The sequence below is a fragment of the Clytia hemisphaerica genome, unplaced genomic scaffold (genome assembly GCF_902728285.1).
Source record: "Clytia hemisphaerica strain Z4C2 unplaced genomic scaffold, Clytia hemisphaerica genome assembly, whole genome shotgun sequence".
Taxonomy (NCBI): domain Eukaryota; kingdom Metazoa; phylum Cnidaria; class Hydrozoa; order Leptothecata; family Clytiidae; genus Clytia; species Clytia hemisphaerica.
Window position 1 is genome coordinate 1438990 of NW_027103414.1, and position 22948 is coordinate 1461937.

A 22948-nucleotide genomic window follows, 5' to 3' on the forward strand; every position below is an offset into this window, starting at 1 on the left:
TAAGCATATACTTTATAAGAATCAAATCAATAACTCTTGATAGACGATAATATACCTTTCGGTAATTAGTTCTTACAAAGTAAACAAAGGATGGCACGCAATATGAGCATATTTATTTTTCTTATAAGCATATACTTTATAAGAATCAAATCAATAACTCTTGATAGACGGTAATATACCTTTCGGTAATTAATTCTTACAAAGTAAACAAAGGATGGCACACAACATGAGCTTGTTTAATTGATTATTGACTCCAGATATTTTTATCTGGCCACCACGTGCCATCAAAGGATTTTCATACCACAGTGGAGCTATGAGACTCACGTCTAATATAGTCAATCTCAGCTCTTCTCGGAGAAATATTGGAAAAATATTCCCAATTAAAATTTCGTGTCATTATAAGTTTTTTGTTTGATTTTACTCGTCTGATGTACCCTGAGTATCAGAGGTTGAGTATTCAAAGAATATAATCAACCTCTGAGGACCAATAATAGAAATTTTATCGCGCATTTGTCAATCAAATCACTGTAGAGAGAATTAAAGATGAAGAGCAAATTTTACCATATTAATGTTTAGCAGACTGTATCAGTATGCAGTTTACCATTTACGAATTCCCCAGAAACCTTCAAATGTATAACAGTAATTAATTGATGCATCTAGAAGGAACTGAGGAGTGAATAATTTCAATTTGAAGATAATTATTTTTTGGGGAATTAAAGGGGAAGGCTCCGCTTACGCTTTTCTAAAATCATATAAGTAACACTATAGATGCCAGGAATCAGCAATGACATTCACCGGATTGGTTACCGGGTGGAAATAATCTCATATCATAATATCATATCATATCGACTGGATTGGTTACCGGGTGGAAATATATCAACCGGATTGGTTACCGGGTGGAAATAATCTTATTGATTACATCATCACTGGCATGAAGAAGATTCAAAATTTTCAATAGAAGTGTAGCGTAGCGAAGCCAACCCCCAAACTCCCCAAACTAAGAACCTGGGTATCAAAATAATACTAGATTTTAAGAACTATAAAGTATACCAAATTCATTTGACCAATTAGTGTCCAGGTATCCATTTTTATTGTTCACGTCGTCAAGCAATTACCATTCTTGAAAGTCTTAATTTTTATCATTCCAAACACTCCTTAGTTCACGTACTTGTCCAATTTCTCTCGACCAGGTTCTTCGAGTGGTGTTGTTGAGATGTATGTACGACACAAAACAGTTGCTTCTCCATCGTCCCATCAATTGTATAACCGAGTCAGGAATACCAGCTGATGATGCGGCTGAGGCTCTCTCGATGCGAAAACTATGTGTGCTGATGTTGACATCATGCAGTGAAGAATTTAATAATCTGGTGACATGATTTCTAGTAATGTATTCGCTAGATTCCAAAACGAAGAATGGTCCAGGTGGACGTGTAATCCGGAAAGAGTAAAAAGAAGATATGGCGTTAACAGGACAGAGGGGGCACAACCTTCCCACAGAGTGATGCTGGTTCCCACAAGAAAAGGGTCTGTCTTGCTTGCTTTTATTCTGATAAGTACACTAGGCCCTTGTAAGGAAGCATCTGACACACAAAGGTTTGTTAATGGATCAAATGACCTTGAACTAGCTGAGGTATACTCTGAAACTCGAAGAAGACCAAAAAAAGCTGATGTAAGCACTAGACATTTCCAAAGTGCTTGGTCGTAGGCAGAAAGTTGACTGCTAGAGATAAAAGATAACATTTGTCGAAGGTGTGCAGGTGTGACAGGATTTCGAGTCCTTTTTCTAGCCACTTGAGTGCGCCTTATCCCTCTACAGACATAGCAGAGTCTTCGCATGGAAGCAATTCTAACTTCGACGCCTTGTTGGAGTGCGCAAAACTGAATTCCATAGAGATATACTTTTATTGTATTGTACTTTAGGCCTTGTCTCGCAAGAGAAGTGGCAAATAGTTCTAAATGTAATTCTTGTAGCGGCAACCACACAAAGCGATACACGAAGCAAAATCTTTGAAAGCGATTGAAGCCTGATTGATATGTGCGCAAAGAGTTTCGAGAGATACCTTCAGCTAGTAAACGGTCTCGAGCAAGTCTAAGATCTCCCATGCTTCCTCTGGGATCCTGGAAGGTTCTGGACTGGCGGACTCGGCTAGACTCAAGAATCGGCCAACCTGCAGGCGAGAAAGTAAGTCAGCAAAAACATCATCTTTGCCTGGCAGGTGTACCAAAAGAATACGACGAGTTTTTCTACGGTTTCACCTCGAACGACGACGAGTGGCGGCGGCGGCGGTTGGGGTTTCACGATGTAAATTCTCTTCTTGCTGTCTCTGTCTGTTTGAATTTAAGATGGTTTGCTCGCGATCAAACGCTTCAAGCCGTAGAATTAATGTAGGGCGTGACCCTGAAGTTTGAATGTTTCGTAATTTTCAGGCGTCTTGTAGGGCCTCTTTAGTGAAGCGTTGGTATGAAGATGAATGGGTTATAGCATCAGTTCTTGTATCTTGTGGCTCGTGTTGGTTGTCTGATAAGACCGATTCCTCGTCCACCAACCGCATTGTTCTTGCTTTCTTCTTAGATGGTGGTGGTTCCTCATCAGAAGAACTAGATGATGAATTTGAAGAGCTGGTGTCACTGCTCGAACCCAAAGGATCAGCCAAGCACAAGGTTAGAATTGTGAAATTTATAAAAATAAATATCTTCATGACTGCTTTGAGTAACCAAGACTGATGATGTTCGAAAGAAGCGTTACTAGAGACTGAGGTATTTTATATGAGACCACGCACGAGGTCGGCTAAATTTAGAACCCAGACTTTCTGGTCAAAGTAGATCTGGTGAACGCACACGATTGACAGGGTGTAACGGGCGTTTACTAGGGCGCCGTCAAAGACTCTCTTTTCAATTAACCTGAGTTATGAATAACTCCATTTACTAAACTATTAGTTTTGGTAATGTTACTTTAACGGAATGGAAATAATTGGCAGATCTTTATGTTATGATTCTCTATCACTGAATCTTTTTGAAAAGCATTGATGACATTTTTAAAATGTATTTTCAACGACTGGAATAAAAATGTCAACTTTGAACTTCATTCAAGATCTTGGATGGTCGTCATGGTTACTTTTCTCTGCGTTGATTGCACGCTGAATAGAATCTCGATTAGTCGGCACAGGTCAATATTTGATTTTGGCCTGTGCTTTTCACGGTACGTCTGATGACGTTTTTCTCATACCAGATTTCATAAATGTATTCGCTTGGTATTCTAGCATTTATTTTCAAACTTTTAGCCAGCAAAAGTACGATCAGAAAAAGTTAGAGAACTTTTTAGAAATAAGAGTATTAATCATTTTTCAAAATCAGAGTCCTTCCCAGATGGCACACAACGTTGTTTCAACGTTCATCTAACGTTACATGGACGTTGTGAACGTTAGATAAACGTTAAAGCAACGATGTGTGCCAGCTGGGTTCGAGCCGCCATGACGGTTGTCCTTTGCGGACAAACCCTGTATATTGATTGTTTTCTGAAAAAATAGAAAGACAATAGTTCGCTCTCCACCGTTTCATTCGATGTTTATCCAGAGTCTCTATAATAAATCCATGATGATGGGATCAAAGTAAAAAGCTTCGCAAAAATCTAATTCGAAATCCTTGTATTGTGTTAGTTTAGATTTTGTCATGAAAAGCGCATAATAAAATTTCAACTGGAAACATACTTCCATGCTACCATGTCCAGTTTCATTGAAATTTCCCGTGGGCAAATAATGATAATAATTTATAATTTATTCGATGACGTCACTCGTCATTTCCAAAATGAGCAAAAACCGAAACTTTTCTTTGTTCTCATAAATAATTATTGCATTCTAACAAAAGCTTTCGAAAAAAGTTCCCTGAGTTTAAATTCAATAAATTACGGTTTGAACGATATATTTCCATGAAAATCAAATTTGAACTGGAAATATGTAAATTTCAATGACACGTTACTGTCAGAGATGTCATTATGCTCAAGGTGTGAAAATATTTAGGTGTCAAAAATTATTTCTTTTTGAAGCTAAATAAAAGTTCGGAATTTACATTTACATATTACATGCATATACATATTTATATTTAAATTTAGAAAACTTAATGTCAAAAACTTTATTATTTTCAGAAGTTATTAACATTAATTATATGACTGATTTTATTTAGGTTGCGCGCTCTTATCCTACGGCGGGGTATTATTTTGTAATACCCCGCTTGATTTGTAATACCCCGCTCCTGCCAAAAATTTCTGATAATACGCCCTCTTTTCCGCCGTCCCGCCACAAACAAAACGCAGATTACAAATACGCAAACAACAAAACTGTTGAACCATTCAGGAGAAATTAAGATGCTTCACTTTATTTTTAAAAGTAATATTTTTTATCAAAACCATTTTCTCCTAACATAATTTCACACGCCGAGTAGTGTTCGAATTTCCAAAACATTCGATTATTTTTGACAACATTCGATTTTTGAAAAAAAAAACACAAATATTTTGAGAAGATAGCCGTTAGATCAAAATCAAAGGAGGAAAAGTACAAGAAAAGTGTACAAAGAATAAAGATGACAACAAATTCAGGCTGTTGGATGATGATGTTATTCTTTTATTATGGCAAAATTCTGACAACAAAAACACGAACATTTGGATAAACGCACTTCAGAAATGGGCGAAGTCTCGTGGACTTTTGAGAAGAACGGGAGAACATATCCGAATACCCATGAACACTTCCTTTGTGACCATTTTATGTGAAGATACGCGAAGAGTATGGCACTGATTACGAACCCGACTCGCTGATAATAATGCAGGCGTCTTTGCAAAGGAGCCGAAAATACAATTTTTATGGAGAATCTTCTTACCGATAATATTGTTTGAAAGTTTGGATAATAGATAATAGATTATTAGTTTAGTTGTTTGACATTATATTTTTGATATATTTATCTGCAAAAATTTGAAAGTGATATGAGATGGAGTGTTTTGAAGCAATACATATTTCTACAATACATCATAAATTTTCTGTCTTAATTCTGGAATCCCGATTTCGGATAGCTCTTTAAGAAATGATAAAATCAGTCATATAATTAACCAGGAATGATATGGCATTTCGTGAAATTAGGATTAATACCCCTCGTATCATTTTGCAATACTTGAAATAGCCCTCACTTCGTTCGGGCTATTTCAAAGTATTTCAAAATGAAACTCGGGGTATTAATCCCTAATTTCCCTCAATGTCATATCATTACTATTACAAATTTCACCACTGAACAGAAAAAGCCCTCCCCCTCCCTAACACGAATAGGGATAAACGATATATTTAACCTGAAAAATAAATTTGTACATGGAAATGTGTCAATTTTTACTGACACTTTACTGTCTGAAATGTCATCATGCTCAAGGTGTAAAAATTTTTAGGATTCAAAAATTAACTTATTTTGAAGCTAAATAAAAGTTAGGAATTTGTAGAAAATTTCCTGTCCAAAGCTTTATTATTTCAGAAGCTTTTAACATCAGTTTAACCACCGAACAGGAAAAGCCCACCCCTTAGCTTAGCACGAATATGGTTAGTAATAATAAATCTTGTCGGAAGTCTAATTATCCAGACCCAGTGTCTCAAGAAAAGAAGTTGCCATGAATTTGTCGCAGCAAATGTTATTATGGAGTTTATTTTCGTTGATGAGAATACACCTTTAAGACCGTAGCCACCAATTGCCGCGCGTTTATTTCTTTGTCCGCTTCATCCCACTAAACTCGATCCAATGCTTTTTTGACACATTTTTTATTGTCTATAGATCCGAAAAAAGGACTGGGACGGTTTTAGCGGGATAAAGCGGACAAATAAAATGCCCGCGCGTCAATTGGCGGCTATGGTCGAAAATGAGAATGTTATATAATTCTGCCGTGAATCCAAATTTCAGCAAGATTCATTGTCTGGTGTGGAGGATTTTGAGTTGCTATAATTTCATCTGCAAATTTCATACAAGAGATTGTCGTGCGATTACCTAAATCTCCCGTGTTTCCAAAAGTTGTTATAAGATTTTGATTATTGTTTTCATGCAAAATGGTCTTAAGATCAACATTATCGCAACGATTTTCGTGTACCGTATTAACGGTGTCTTGTCGGTTCACAAAGATGACGTAATTGATGAAGACACGGCTTTTAAAGACAGCTTTAATCCAATTTGGTTCACCACCTGTATTTATGTTATTTGTACATGCCCATGTATCTTCGTTGCCATCAAAAGCAAGAGATGCATAATATGTACCGTATAGTGTTGAAATTGATGAGTGATTCACGTGTTCATGAAGAGATTGTGCTGAAAGAGTTGAGTTCAAATTATACAGTTTATACCCTCGCTAATTCGAACTTAAACGGGGAATCTTATCAGTTAGAATTGCAGAGAGATTCGAATTATAGAAAGTACTTTAGGAAGGTTTCTCCGTGCCGGGGACTGGAAGCAAGTTCGAATTGTAGAAAGGTTTGATTGAAAGAATTTTGATTAAGCAAAATTTTACAGTAGGTCATCATTAGATTACACGAGGGAGAAGTGCTCGTTTCAAAACATTCGGAATGGATCCTAATATCCTAGAGAACTTGCCTGTGCGCATACAATTGATGACCGAGAGTAGGCAAAATGGGTGCCGGGTATGTGCAAACCGGGTCCTATTTTCAAACTCGAAAGCCCATCAAAGGGGTACAAATATCGTTAAAAAACACTTGAGTAAGGGTTCCAAAATTATGAAGTTCGAAATTGGACTCTTTTAAGGCTCATTAATTCTTGAAGTTTGGACTAAAATTTGGAAATTTTGGCTGAAGTTTTGTGGAAATGGTCTCTCTATGGGTGGCAAAATGTCAAAAAATCTCTAAGGGTTGAATTTCGAACTTTGGCTCTGATATACCTGTCATCTCGCAAAGCTAGTACCCCCGGCAGTTAACGCTAATTCGGTTATTCTCTCCACTATTCGAAATGCTCCCCTTATTCAATGAAAATACAATTCACCTTGAAAGTCGAATTAGAGAAAACTTCAACCTTAACTATTTTATAGAATAGTTGTACGACCTCTTGTTTAAGTTGGGTATAGAAATTCGAGTGTCAAATCAGGCCCGGTGGAAGCGGAGAGACTTCAGGCTCCCCAACTTTGAACAAATGAGATTTATTTCTCAAAATCCTAGAAAAGTTATCTCATTCTGAGCCTTCAGCTCCCCACTTTTACGGTTGTTCCGCCGGCCCTGTAGCTGCTCCGAATTTTTCTCTGAGAAATCTTACCGACTGCGCACATTGATGATTGCCAACGCATCTGTCTTCACAACGTTCTGTGATCGCATTACAAGGGTTGTTATTGCCATTGCTACACCATGAACCCAACTAGAAAAGGAAAAAGAAAGTTAAACTTATCAGTGCGAGAAAGTAAATATACACCTTTTCGACCGTAACCACCAATTGATGCGTGGGCATTTTTTTGTCCGCTTAATCCCACTAAAACCGCCCAAGCCCTTTTTTCACTGCTACATACAATAGAAAAATGTGTCAAAAAAGGATTGGATCGAGTTTAGTGGGATAAAGCGGGCAAGAAAATGCCCGAGCGGCAATCAGAGGCTACGGTCGAAAAGGTGTATTCATTACGTTTCTTAAATGTACAAATTTTCAAAAGTCCTTTCTATTCGCATATTTTAGCCAAATCTTTGTAAATGCAATCTTGGACAAAAGGTTCCAAAAATCTAATGAACAGGCCACCTTCTCACAAACCCAGTTGAATTTTTCAGACACTGGCTAAAACTCAATGGGGATTGATATTTCCATCTTTTTTATGGCTGGGGTATTTCTTTTGTTTTCAAGTCAGAAAATTCAGTGGGGATGGGAAAAATAGTAAATATTTTGCAGTGTTGATTCTTTTATTTGGTTATATTCAGTTGGAACAGAAATTGGGTCTGTGAGAAGGGTGTGTATGGACAGTTTCCAAATAAGTTCATAAACCCATTGAAGGAGGAAATAAACTTTTGAAAAGTCTTCAGGCCTTTATTGGTCTGAGATTGAAAGTTCAATGACTTTTCACCTTACGGATTTTCAAGAAGACATTTTGGGGGAGATTACAGACCTTTTGTCCCCGATTGTGTGTCCCACCTATCGTCCATTTGTTGGGCGTGGTACACACTTTATCGGAAAGGATTAGTACCGGCCCAATTTTTTTCGTTTAATGGCATTCATTCAAGATTTAGGGGATGTTCCTACCGTTACTTTTTATTAAAAAGAACAACAAAAACTTACCGTTTTCTTGTCATAATCCGTTTCAAAATGGTTCCATCCCTTTGCTGGTGAAAATAGAGAATTTCCTGACGAATTTCTTCGTGCAGAATTACCTAATAATTCACAAGTCTCATTTTGTCTCATGAAATTCACTGATTGACAGGTTGGATGTAACATACATTTCGTTAAACATTTTCGCAGTGAGATAAAGTCTAAAGAAACTATAATAAAAACATGTAAATACCTCAAAAATTAAAAAAAAGTCTGTTGGTCATTGTTTTCTGTTTTTTTTTTTCTTCAAAAAGGGGCTGGATCTAGTAGCATATATTGCTACCACCTTAAGCGAAGCCAAAAAATGAGTCTGCCAAATTACGCCGGGCCACTTATCAGCGCCATCCAGTCTATCAATAAGCTATAATTTCCCCCAGGCTAGGTATTATTTAGCCTGGATATCCAGGCTGTAAACTATTTCACAGTCTAAATTTTGGTATTTTATGTTCTGCTTTACAGCCTGGTCTCACTAGAGAGATTTGCGTTCTCCAGATGAGAATGCAGTCCGCTTGCTTGCGGTCACTTCGCCAAAGCCGTAAGGACCAATCTACACGGCGCGGAGCAATTCTAAAGCAAAAATAGGATAGTCCTCCACTTGCTAGCGAAGATAAAGCTTTCTGTTACATGAAAACATGAAAAAGAAGAAAAACAGAAGCAAGTTCATTTTCAAAGAAAACATGGTTGGTCATGGTGGCACATGTAAACTTATTTATGGACTTTTGTTTAAACTTTAGATTTTTTAAATAGCTTTAAATCTTGCAAGGCTCTTTTTTGTTAACTTTTGTTTGGCCTGCCCTGGGTTTGGCTTAGCCTAGTTAACTAAGCCCGTATTCACAAGAATATGACAAACGACTAATGGCAATATAGCGTTTTCGGCGCTTTAAATTTTTTTTTATATTTACGGATTTTAATTTTGCCCTGGAATACTGTTATTCAGTCACAACTTAACCATCAGATTTATCCAAGTGACTGAATTAAAACAGCTTAGATTTCTAGGCTAGGGTTGGCTAGGAAAGTTTTAGAAACATGGGTTTGCACTTTCATTCTCTAGGGAGACTAAGCTCTATATATAATTTTAGAACTTTGTATGTTGAGGTAAATTTTGTTTTTTCTAAAATTTTGAGCTTGGATATCCAGGCTAGGTATTATTAGACGGTAAGGATCGGCTTTTTACCTTCCCAAGGCTTTTTAAAATCCTCAGGGACACTTAAAGTAAACGAACTACATTAGGTCTAAAAAGTAGAAGGTATAAAAAGTACACTCTTAGGGTGTAAAATTTGGAAAATCTGGCCATTTTTTGCCTGAAAAGGGTTAGAATGGTCAAAAATCTTCTGTGAGGGTCAACATCATCACAACAGTAATGACGTCATCACAAAATTTCATATTTACCGCTGACCAGTTTAAAAAGTATCCTCCACTAAAATAGAAATTAAAGTTGATCAAATAAAGGTTTATCTTACTATAACTAGTCATAGCTTTCACTAAATGCCCCCACATAAAGATCATGTCGTGCACTTATAAAGCTTTAATGCTTTAAAGATTAAACATTAAAAAATAATCAGGAATAATTGATTGATTTAATTATTGATTGATTGGTTGATTGATTGATTGATTTATTGATTGATTGAGGCGTTTGCTTGAAAAAAAAAAATATTCCATTATAAAAAAATACATACTTGAAAAATTCATGCAGCTTGATAACTTAATAAAATTTAAGGAAAAGCTATATTTAAAAAGTTTATGGTACCATTATCTTACTAATTTTTACATCTCCTGTTTGTTTGTTTTTTCTCCTAGTTTCTTTCTTATAACGATATATGTCATGATTACTATTCACTAAATAGACCTTTTCTAATAATGTCGCAGACATCTTAGATTGTAGGCAAAATATATGGACATACGCAGTGAATAAATCCACAAGGTAACCAATCAGAAATAGCTTGTTTTTTTTTCATTGGCTGCTATATTTCAACATTTCTCTGTTGCTACTTTGCCTAATAAACAATAGTCAAGAGGATACTGCGTATAAAATTAATCAAAAAGTTCTGCGCCATCTTAAGTTGGGTGAAATAGAAACTCACTTATCCTAGTTAAGGCCCGGGGTCCACTAGCGTACGCTGTGACTGCACTTCTCAAGCAAAATCTTCTATGTTGTTGGTCAAAAGAAAAGTAAAGGAATGCCATTGTGGTTCATTCAGACGTACAGTCGAGAAAAGTTAAAATGCGCCTAAATTTCTTTTCAAGTGCATACTGGCATAGTCCTTTTTCATGATGCAATCTTTCCTCCAAGCTGATAGCAGCGCAGACAATGAAGAGACGCGCCTTCAGGAAGCTAGACTTTTTGAGTTTATAGCTAGCGATATACTTTCCCTTTATGGTGTTTCTGTATGACTGTCTGTGTACCTAGTCTAACCACCGTTAAATGCCTTCGGGAAGGTCTCTCCTAACTTAGAAAGCCAGAATTTGGAGCTTATTTCACCAAACCACTGGAGCGTAAGTTATTTAGGCTATCACAACTGCATGAAAAAGTTTAACGTGCGCATGTAAAGTTTAACGAGTAAACAAACTTTTTTCAGGTTTTTGAAAAAGATTTACCACACTGAAAAGACGTAGATGGTATTTAAAGCTCAAGAAGCCCTATAAACAATAAAGGTAGTTATCAATAAAATGACAGACAGAAAATAAATTAGAGTTTGAACAAAAATATCAAATGTACATTTGAAAACTTAAGCAAATTTCTTTAAAGATTCTGGAAAAATAATTGAAATCATTGCTAAAGTGAACTTCTGACTAAATTACAGTAGTTAGTATTCAGTTTCAAAGACAAGAAACTAAATTTGACATACAAAACACTTTTTCTAGTCAATGAATCAGCTCATCATCATCATAACCAGTCTGCCATTTTGTTTGTTTTGATTTGCACAAGTAATATTGTAATTCGTGTTATATTAGAGCTAACTTTAGTTAGGTTAGGTTAATTTTAAGGAAGACAAATCAACGCCCGCAATACACCCTTCCGCCATCATGCTACGCACTCTAGAAGCCATTGCTCAAATCCCAGTATCACTATTTATACGGGAGTGAAACCACGCTTAGTCTTTCTTATTCTTGTTTTTTTCAATTTGTTGGGATGACATGTGCAGCAGACCCAAGACCATGTTTTCAAGTGTCAAAGAAAAGTCTGGATAGTTAATTAAATAAATCAAGAACTCTCGATGGATGTTTGTTCTGCTGGTCCTTACCTTACATTCTATGATTGCTGTTGGCTACTCTACTGCTGAATTCCTTCAAAAACAATAAACATTGCTGACTGATCTGATGACAACCAATCCAAGAAGCTCCCATCCACACACGTTTGTTACTTACGTACTCGTTCTCCTCGAAGTTACAGTCCAAGATGCACCTGTCTTCACTCTCTTCCTTGGATGGTCTTTCAACAAAATGGAAAGTTAAGTGAACAGTCTTGTAAGTTCAAATTTCTATTCTCATCCTCCCCCCTCCATCCAACAATCAAATCTTGGTATCTGTTATGGTCTACCTTGATGGTACGTGTACGTCCCGAGTTTGTTTTGCTGGTCATGGCACATGGGCAATTTTAGTCGTGGAAAGGAACCACATTAGGTTTGCGTACCCTTGCTTTGTTGGTTTCAAGTTGCAATTTTGTCTTTCGTTTCTCTGGGGGAGGCTTCTAACTATCCACCCATGTGCTCATATATCGGAAGTCGGGCAGTTGTTTTCACCCCATTTTTTTTCCCTTCCTTTTAATCCCTGGTAACGTCCAATGACGTTGATACATTAGCCATTTCATTATTCTAGCCTACGAACCTTTGGAAGCCTCGGTTGATAGCCCTGGGTTTCACGTGTTATCATCTTTTACCTTTTTGTTTTTAACTGGGGTTTTTAACTATCCACCCATGGGTTCATTTGTCAAGTCGGGCAGTTGTTTTTCACCCCATTAGTTCTCCCTTCTTTAATCCCTGTTGATATCCAATGGTGTTGGTTGATACACTGGTAATTATTTCAGCTTTATAAAATGCACCTTTGGGAAATCTACTGGTTGGATAGCCCTGGGTTTATGTGTTATGTTTCACCTTTTGTTTTTAACTGGGTTTCTCACTATCCATCCAAAAGTTAGGCACTACTTACTTTAAGTTAGGCATTTGTTTTTCACCCCTCTTTTTTCATCCTATCATTCCTGTTGACGTCCAATGACGTCATGATGCATAGTTAATTATTTAGCCTATGAACTTTTGGAGACCTACTGGTTGGATAGCCCTGGGTTTCTGTGTTGTCATGTTTTACTTTTGTTTTTAACTGGGTTTCTAACTATCCACCCAAGAGTTCACCTGTAAGTTGGACAGTTGTTTTTCACCCTTCTTTTCTTCATCCTATCACTCATGCCGACGTCCAATGACGTCATGATACATTGGTCATTACTTAGCCTATGAATTTTTGGGAACCTACTGATTAGATAGCCCTGGGTCTGTGCTGTCATGTTTACTTTTGTTTTAGTTGGGTTTCTAACTATCCACCCATGGGTTCACCTGTAAATTGGGGAGTTTTTTCTTTTTCTTTTTTTCACCTGGCCTTTTTTGTTTGTTCTCATTCTATTATGCCTGGCGACGTCTAATGACGTCATGATACGCTGGTAATAATCTTAGCCTATGATCCCATGCAAACCTACTGGTTGGGTAGCTCTTGGTCTTGTGTCGTCAAGTTTTATTTTGTCTTAACTGGGTTTCTTACTATCCTACCTTGGGTTCACATGTAAGTGGGACAGATATTTTTCTTTTCTTTCTTGTTTTCTCTTGCTATAATCCCTGGTGACGTCGAATGACGTCACGATTCAATGGTAATTATATTAGCAATGAACATCTGGGAATTTACTTGTTGAGATATGGGCTTTGTTTTTGTTTTTTGTTTTTTTTTACACCTACTCTCTATACAGCTGTAACATAAATTGGGTCTGGAGACTTCACAATAAGTAGATTGCTTTTTTTGGTTTCAACTACCCTGGGACTTGGTTCCCTTTCTTTCCCTGAAACATACCCCACAGAGATACAGTGCTTAGATTAAAAGTCATATGTCACCATCCTCAAATAATCTTATTATATTTAGCAGATCCCTTGCATTAAATGTCCAAACAATTTTACCCTCAGATCTCGATTCAGAACATCCTACCTTGCTCATATGGCTGTCCTCCTTACAGTCCTTCGACAGGCCGTCATCCCTACGGTCTTAGACACCTCCAATCATCCTCATTACAATCTAGACTAAAATCCATCATCCCTATCAGGACATGGGCTCAGGTTATTCTCACCAGGATATAGGCTCAGGCCATCTTCATCAAATACATAGGCTCAGGCTATTCTCATTATGACCTATAGGGAAAACTTTAAAGCATTAAGACTAAGACTGTCATCCTTTTAGTAAGAGTTAGCTTCCTAATGTGTAATGACTTCTTTTTGAGTTTGGCTGCTGATTTGGGGATGTATTGTGCGGGTAGTTTTGGGGACGTTTTGGGGGTGTGGGTCCCTTCGGAACCCCATACTCCTACCTAGTGGCTAGCTTATACAGTATCTACAGGCACATACATGTTAGGAATAAAGGCTGTCCTCCTTACAGTCCACGCTCATAAGGTTGAGGAGTAAAGGCTGTCCTCCTTACAGTCCACGCTCATAAGGTTAGGAGTAAAGGCTGTCCTCCTTACAGTCCACGCTCATATGGCTGTCCTCCTTACAGTCCACGCTCATTTGACTGTCCTCCTTACAGTCCACGCTCATAAGGTTCAGGAGTAAAGGCTGTCCTCCTTACAGCCCACGCTCATAAGGTTAGGAGTAAAGGCTGTCTTCCTTACAGTCCACGCTCATATGGCTGTCCTCCTTACAGTCCTTCGACAGGCCGTCATCCTTACGGTCTTAGGCGCTTAAGTTAGGCCTCATATTGCATGGTACATCCCCAACATCAGCCCCAAAGCGAACAATATTTCACATTTATTTCATTTCACAGATTTCGGCAATTTCAATCATTTCAAGTTTACTATATTTACTCATTTCGACAAATACACATTTCGGAACCTAATACACTTTTGTCATTTATTTGCCTCCCCAAAATCTTCACCTGTTTACACTGTTAACAACATTTCGACCCTCTGACGTAAAAATTAATCATACACTGTTTTGATTTGCATTTATAACACTCGCTTCAGCTTTTCAAAGCTAAATCAAAACTAAAATTGTAATATGTAATAATGATGATACCATATAACGTAATATGAAAACTGAGCATTTACGGAAGAGACTAACTACGGGGATGCTTGGGCGACAAAACAAACAAACGCAACAAAATTTCGAGATTCCAGTCCAATATCTATGCGTGAAACTATGAGTGCCTCCTCGTCGCTACGCTCCTGCGGGGGCAATAAATGAGTTTATGAAAAATGTGTATAACGCAAGATGGTAGCTGAGCTGTTGTTCTCAAATTTTACCAGGGGGTTGATTCGAGTATGAAAGAGGGATTTTGTGCAGTTTTAAGACAAATTTTTTTATTGTTTTTCGAAAATCAGTTGATGATACGTCGTGGTTTTAATTTTATGTTTAAAATTTCATTTTTATCTATGATTGAGCGCGAAAATTAGCACTACCCTTCTGATAAAACCCCCGTCCAAAAAGGGATTTGACGTTCGAATCGAAGAAGCTCAAACAGTGACTTTTTTTTTCGAATGCATTAATAATAACAATAATTAAATATTAAATCTAAATGTTACAATATATAAATTGCTTAAATTTTTGTTTTTTATTCATTTTAATAATAATAATAATTAAACATCAAATCAAAACGTTACAATATTAAATTGCTTAAAATACGTAGAGCTAGGAAATATAATTCAAAGTTAAATAAAAAGTTGAAATCCCGACACAAACAAATATAGTGTAAACTGATTCGCAATCATGTCGAAATAGCACAACCTAGCGGGTCATGCAAGCCCCAAAAGCATAAGCAAAAACAATGGAAAGTACGGTGAAAAAATTAAAACCAGAACTAGGAGGAGTACTAAAATATATGAAAAGCTAAGATTTCAAAATATTGTTATTTAACAAATCAATTTCATCTCATCAAAAGTCTATTTTTTTTTATGATTAAAATACAGTGATTTTTTAACGAAAATAATTCTGACGTCAATTATTCAAAACACCATGTGATTTAGATTTTCGAACTTTAGAAGGCGTGGCACGTTCTACGAAAATGTTTATAAAAATTACTTTTTCAAATAGTCAATGCGCAGGTAAAAAACGGAGGTCATAACTTGTCATGCGTCGTTATCTTTCTTTAAGGCTCAGACTTTTGACGAAATGATGAGAATAAAAGTGATAAGAACAACGTTATCTACAATCATGGTTAAAATATATTGAGAATTCCGGCTATTTTAACGTTTTTCAAGTTTTAAAGTTCCGGCGAGAACGTCGATTTTGAGCTATCTCTTTAATTTAATCGAATATTTCAATTTGGGAGGGGTTGACAGACTTCCAGGCTATATTCTGAGCCTTATTGGACTATTTTTGAACTTTTGGATCCTCAGATCCTAAGGTCTTAACCTAAGTCTAGCGTTAAAACTCAGAGTTAAAAACTCTACCCTTTGAACCTACTTTAGAGCACTTACAAATCGATTGTAGTTTCAAAACTACTTGATGAATTTCTCTTTTTTCTCAAATATTATGACCTTGATTGTAAAAGATTCAAGATGTCAGAATTAACAGCAGTGCATGGTTTTTTCTTTTATAAGCATATTGTTTATAAGCATATGCAGGCTCAGTTTTTAGTTCGTAAACAATGGCTCTAGCTCTATATTCTTTGAGAGCAATAGAATGCTAAGCATAATGCGAGCCTGATATAGGGACAGACACTTGCTTATAAGAAAACATATAGCTGTGTAGGTAATTTATTTAGTACAGTCAACCCTATATAAATACGGACAGGTCTGTAAAATACCAACCTCCCAGTCAAGATGCTTCCCCTCCTAAAAAGATAGAAAGATACTTGAAGGGTTAAGGCCTTTCCTGAATTTCGGAAGCAAGTCTAATTTAATTTGTTAGAATGATGAGAATATTCGTTGAAAATGGCAAGCAAAACGAAAGTCAGCGCATATGGGCAAATTTAGTGGACATTGTGCAACTGATCTTTCTAATTTTTCTGGTTGTTTTACTTAAAGCGCTTACTGTAGAAAAGGCTTCACATGAGAAATCGGCAAAAACCAGCTTTTTCCTTTCAATGTCTACAATAGATAATAATTCCTTGAATTGACAAAACAAATTTGCTCTCAAATCCCCTGCCGTTTTCGAGTGAATCGATTTTTAGTTATTCGTACCTCGATAACTGCTAAAATGCCAGAAATCGATATTTGATAAGTCAATTTATCAACCTATCTGATAGGTAAGAGTATTGTAACAGATGACAGGGTTTTTCGACATTTGATGTTCTTTTCAGAGGTAAATAAGGGCAATTCCATGCATAAGAATCGAAGAATCGTTCCTACAATCTTCAATATCTTGAGGAACTGAAAATGAGAGAGCACTTTCTCACTCAGAACGACCGTAAATCAAAATCTCTGCAATATTCATATATCCGTAAGGTCCTTGAGTAACAGGTTGATTTGCATACAACTCGTCAGCATATTTTTGACAAAGCATTGTTTTCCGGCCCCCTACGATATGCCCAGTATTTCCAAACTTGGTTTTGATGCTTTGTCCATCGATATACAGAACAGTGAAAAAATCAATGAAATCATTCCGAACTCCGTGTTCTGTACCAATCAAATTAGCTCGATTGACAAGTATAACATACTCAATAAAAACACGTTGATTGAATGTTGCTTTGATCCAATGAGGTGCGTACTGTTCTCTGTTGGTACAGGAATGTGTGTCTTCTAGCCCATCGAATGCAAGTTCAGCTGGTTGATTGCCAGATTTATGATCAGACGATTGTGTAGCCGTCTGGACTAAAGACTGTAATTGCTCTGTAATAGAATTTTTATAAACATTTTATCATTGCTTGTTTTAAGAAAAAAATTGTAGCAAATTGTTATGTCAGGCTCCAAAATTCGTCAAATTTTTGTCTGACAAATTAAATTTTTACTAAAATGTTGATTTGCGAAAGGGACCGTTAATTGGAAATCTAGGGGTGTAGCCTTTATCCACAGCGGAACCAGGGGAAGCATTTAATGGGAAGTTGCCAGAATTGTGTGTAGAAGATCCTTGGATATCTTTGATGTACAATTGAAGAGATTCTGAAAGAATTTGAATTAGATGTTTAAGACAACACAACTAAAAATTTATCAAATAACCATCTTAGCCGTTTCGTGAAACACGGATTTATCTTCGATGCAAAGTTGTGTAACTTAACTAACTTTCCTTGACTAAATAACCCCTGAAATTCTTCAAAATTGCTCAAAATAAGGCAAAATAGAGCAGATTTACGCTGTCATTCGCCAAAATTAGTTCCTACAAAAATTAAAAAAATTCACTATTCGCTAGACTTGTAAACAAGTCTGTTATTTACCGTGCACAACAAAATTTAGGAGTCGGGTACTGGCTAGGTATAATCGGAAAAACGTTCACACGGGAATTAGTGCGCGAGAGAGAAGGAAAATAACATTTGAGAATATCGTTCTAGATACGGTTTCCCGATTTTACCACTCTAGTAAGATTTTCCGGTGTGATGTTTTTCATTCAACGACTATACTAGTCTAACTATTCGCCAAAATAAGTTCCCGCCAAAATTAAAAATTTTAGGACATTTGCTGCCCGCCAAAAAAAAGTTCCCTAAACAAATTTGTTTCCTCCAAATTTTCTATTCCATTAAATAAAATTCCGCTGTGAAAATATCACTTATTTCTGTGGTGCATCGCTAAGATAATATTTAATCGTATAATTTACATGATTCTTGGGCTCTGCTCATTTTTTGGATGCAGGCTTTAGTGTTGTGATTCTAAACTGTTCTTGAGACGCAACCGGGGGTTGGGGCTACTTAGGCAAAACGGGAGCCATAAGGGTCCCTTTTTCACACCCTCGAAAGTTCCTCAAAGGGTTACAAAACCATTAAAAAGCAAATTGAGTCTCTGTAAGGGGGTCCAAAATTACGAGAACAAAAATTGACTCTCTTAAATGGTCATAAATTCTTGAAATTTGGACTAAAATTTGAAAACTTTTGATGAAATTTTGGGGAAATAGTCTCTTTAGGGAGGGCAAAAACGTCAGAAAATTTACAAAATTTTCGAAATTCATTCAAATCCTAGTACCATCCCTCTCCCCGGAGACGCATGAAATTATCCGAAAAGGTTCTCGAAAATACTTTGTTTCTTACCACCATGCTGGACACATTGATAATTGCCAACGCATCTGTCTTCACAACGTTCTGTGATCATATTACAAGGGTTGTTATTGCCATTGCTACACCATCGACCCAACTAGATGAAAAGATTTGATTGTATTTTATGAAGTTTTCAAGTATCCTGTCACATAGTCACCCTTTTTTTACTATAGATGGTGCCTTCATCCTTCTCGCCTCAGCTATGGAGGATATGTACCACTAATTCTAGGGTACCTGTTGTGTATTTTCAAAATACCAGTGGATACCCCTTAAAACCTACAAAATTATTTTTCTCGAATAATTTTTTATGCGAAATAGTCCATTTGGTATCTCAAATTTTTAACAGTGATTCACTGCAAAGTTACTTATGTTACAATTAAATCATTGGTACCTAAATATTTTCAAAACTGTACGTTAAAATCAAAATACACTATTACTCCTTAAAACCTACAAACATCGACTCCTTGCTCACAACTTACTTAAACTGTGAAATTTCAATTCAGGTGCTGAACCGTGATTCAATTGATCAAATACTTGCTAAAAATCCATTCCCAAAACAATATTTGTATTTTTCAGGATTTCATGCCCATAATACAATTGACTTAATATTCTAATGTTTTTTTAAATCGCCATCAAATTTTGGTATGCAATATTAGCCAAATTCTGGAGCCGCTCGCCGCGCTGCAGTTGATGTGCGTGTCGGGACAAAAATCGAGGCGGAAGCTATTTTGTTTACATTTTTGGCTGGGGAAGCACTGCAAAATAGTGCTTTTTGAGTAGATTTGGTGATTCTTGGGAAGAAAGAAGAAGAATACTACTTGGAACCAACATCAAATGTATTGGAATAGACTTCTATCATATATTGGAATAAAAGACAATACTTTTTGAACATAATGAATGTGTGAAACTTGCTTTTTTGTTTACAAACTTCACTCAAGTAGTTTCGTCGATTTCGCTGCTTTCGAAAGCTGTTGATGGAGACTACTGACTTGCTGAAGTAACTTTATATTGGTGCAAACAATGACTATAATAGCTTCACAAACATTCCCTATCATGGAATTCAGCTGAGAAAGATTTTTTCGATCGCATTGAACAGTTTTGATATGAGTGAGATATCCAAGATATATGCTCATTCAAACATGGTTTCACCCATCCCTTTAGATAACAAAAATTTCATGATTCATTTTATTCATCTCAAAAATGGCTGAAGAGACACTAACGGTCAGATTGGATTCATCACTGAATGCGCTGAGGGATAAACTTTACTTTAACTCTCAAAATTTTGTCGTTGAATCTTCCCAGTCGTCAAAGACCGAGTTATAATGTTATAAACGTGACTGATTTTGAGGTATGTTTTACGTGCAGGTTTTGATTGGATCCAGGACAAGAAAAGGATAAGCAAATCCAAAGAAAGTGCCCAAAAATTCTGAAATTTTGAAAGTACCGCAAAAAATTGAAAGTACCTTATGACATTGACATATGATTGTGTATATCATATAATGGATTGTTATTGTTTTGGATATCCGGCATACCGTCAACGGCTCTAACTTGGGACGAGTGTCATATCATGGGATGGTTGACTTTCTGAACTGTTTTTTCACTGTTAAATCTCTGTTGATAACAAGTTTGTTTTCTTTGATTTGGGACTATGTTAATTTAAAATGACTTTTAATAGGTAGAGGTTGGGTAAAATGATTGCCGAATTGCTGTCCCATGTTTTGTCAGACTGTCCCAAGTTAGAGCCCTTGACGGTACAAATCCACTTTGTAGTCATTGCATTTTCAGGCAAAGTTATGATGCCTAAAGCGCTGTCTGAAATTATTTTTTTATTTGGATTATTAGTTATCAGTGCTCAATTCTGTTTGGTGGAAAAGCTTCCAACTTCCCAACAGAAAAAGTACTGTCACAAAGGATTATTATTTAAATATATAAAATTTGTACAAAATTTGCTTCAGCCAAATATTTTTATGCTTGAAAATAGTTTATAAATTCTATTCTGTTGAATAATTTTGTGGCGGTAAAGATAAGAAAAACATAACATGAATGAAGTCAACTCAAAATACTCTCAAACACTCAAATATGTTTATGTATAATTTTACTTTTTACCTATTTCCCAACCCAAAATCTACCTATCATACTCAACTGAGGCCCAAAGTGAGCAGAAAAGATTTTCTACGAAAAGTAATAGTCCAAATAAGGCATATACAGTACAAAAAGTTCATAGGCTATAGGCCAAAGACTGAGCCCGGGATAATTGAAAATTCCCCCAACTATGAGTGATTATAAACGTTTCATGTTTGGAAGAGGCTTTTTCTTGAAATCCAATGAAAGTTCCAGCATTTATCCAATCTCTTTTTCCTATTTTTTGCTGGTAAAAAGAAGGGGGGAGTCTCACTGTTTTCTTACCAAATATCTGCAAATGCGGCCTAAAAACGAAAGCGAAAGTAATTTTTCTCCCTACAAGCTGCGCACGGCAGCGCAGCGAGCGGCTCCAGAATTTGGCTAATGACCATGTTTTGAGAAAGTCGATTTTCATATTATGTTGGTCACTGCCATAAATGAGATTTAAAATAGAACTTTGTGGGCCTTACGATTTCTTTGGGGTCTAACCATGAAGAAGAAAATGACTTTTTCGTACCTACCCTAAGTATAGGTACCTTAAAAGTATAGATTTTATGACCTTAAATTTATTTTTGTAATCTCTAGGTCCGAAAAACTTAATTTTTTGAAGGAACTTTTGATCAAATTTTGAATAACGAATTTTACGACCCTTTGCGATAATTGAAATTTTTTAAATTAGGTATTTTATGAAAGTACCTATACTCTTATCTCCCAAATAGACAGGGGGTCCGAATAAGCAGGGGGTAGGAAAATCTTCTAAATTGTAACAAGCGGGGGGATGGAATAAGAGTAGGGGGGGCTAATTTGAAGACAGAATTTTTTTTAACTGATATCAATTTCAACAACAAAAAAGAAACTTTAGCAAATGAACGTGTAAAATAAGAACCAATACTAACAAAAAGGAAAATTTTAACAAGTTTAAGATCTATCTACACTGTAATAAAATATTGAATTATTCGAATTTAATTAGCGGGGGTCTTAATAAGAGCGGGGGATGGATTTTTTTTCCTTAAAAATTAGCGGAGGGCGTCTATTTTGGAGACAATAGTATGTCAGAGGTTGTAAAAAGTGAATTTTATACCATTTAAATTAAGCTTGGTTGTTAAGAGAGCCCGAAATCCAACTTTGTGAGTTTTAAGGCGAGTTTTAAGCGAGTATCCACTGGTATTAAAAACAAACATTTTTAGGATGAAAAGCAATTTAGTCCGTCATTTTCACCAAAAATATTTTAAAAAATATTTTTAAAAAATTGCTGCTTCGCCAATTAAAGTTCTTCCAAATTTCAATGGTTTTTGACGGAAATACCCCGGTTTTAGCCAGTAGTGGCAAATTTAAACTAGACAAAAGCTGTATAAAATTTGCCACTACTGGCAAAAACCGGGGTCTTTCCGTAGAAAACATTACGTCATGAATATCATGAATAGTTTTTAAATACACGCTTTTTTTTTAATAAGAATACACTTTATAAGAATGTCCATGATGAAAATGGCCAAAAAACTAAGAATATGCTAAGAATATCACCATTATGGAATTTTGCTACTAAAGCTAAGAATGCCATTTTAAGAGCATTTTCAATTATAAATTATCAATTATCCCCAAGTTAGGCCCAAATTAGGCTCACTGCTTTTACAAAAGTGCCATTTTAATGCTTGAGACGTATGTACTAAATGTTAAATCTATTATGAATTAGGATCCTAACCTAAGAATGTGCTGTAAGAATATTTTAGGATGATTTTCCCAAAAACGTTAAGAATATCCATGATGAAATGGATTTACACCATTCTTATAAAAAAAAAAGCGTGTAGACTTACCGTTTTTTCGTCATAGTCCGTTTCAAAATGGATCCATCCAGTTTGTGGTACAGACAAAACATTCCCTGTTAAATTACTTTGTAAAGAATTACCTAATAACTCACAAGTTTCATTTTGTCTCTTGAAATTCACTGATTGGCATCTCAGATGCCACATACATTTTGTCAAACATTTTCGCAGTGAGATAAAGTCTAAAGTTTTCAAAATATTTCCAATTAAGCGTTGATGGTATGATATTTTTGAAAACTTTGCGTCATAATTATTGCATTCTGGCAATCTCAAAATATGTGACAAAGAAATATTTGTCCAAAGAAGTAGAATTAACGTTCCTCCTTTCAGCATCGTGA

At 36.1% G+C, this 22948-nt stretch overlaps 1 protein-coding gene across 2 annotated transcripts in view; it reads right to left on the reverse strand.

The window, feature by feature from the left end:
* The window catches only part of LOC136797542 (uncharacterized), a 29276-nt gene extending 6328 nt beyond the window's left edge, over positions 1–22948 (reverse strand). The window contains exons 1-3 of one of the 2 annotated variants that reach the window (XM_067054123.1): positions 22602–22948; positions 18664–18766; positions 15584–17317 (exon numbers count right to left, since the gene is read on the reverse strand). In XM_067054123.1, the coding sequence (XP_066910224.1) occupies positions 16881–17317; positions 18664–18766; positions 22602–22943 (882 nt within the window). In that variant the 5' untranslated portion in view covers positions 22944–22948 and the 3' untranslated portion in view covers positions 15584–16880. Of the gene's footprint in view, positions 1–15583; positions 17318–18663; positions 18767–22601 lie in introns of those variants that run through there. The other variant, XM_067054124.1, reaches the window with a different exon arrangement.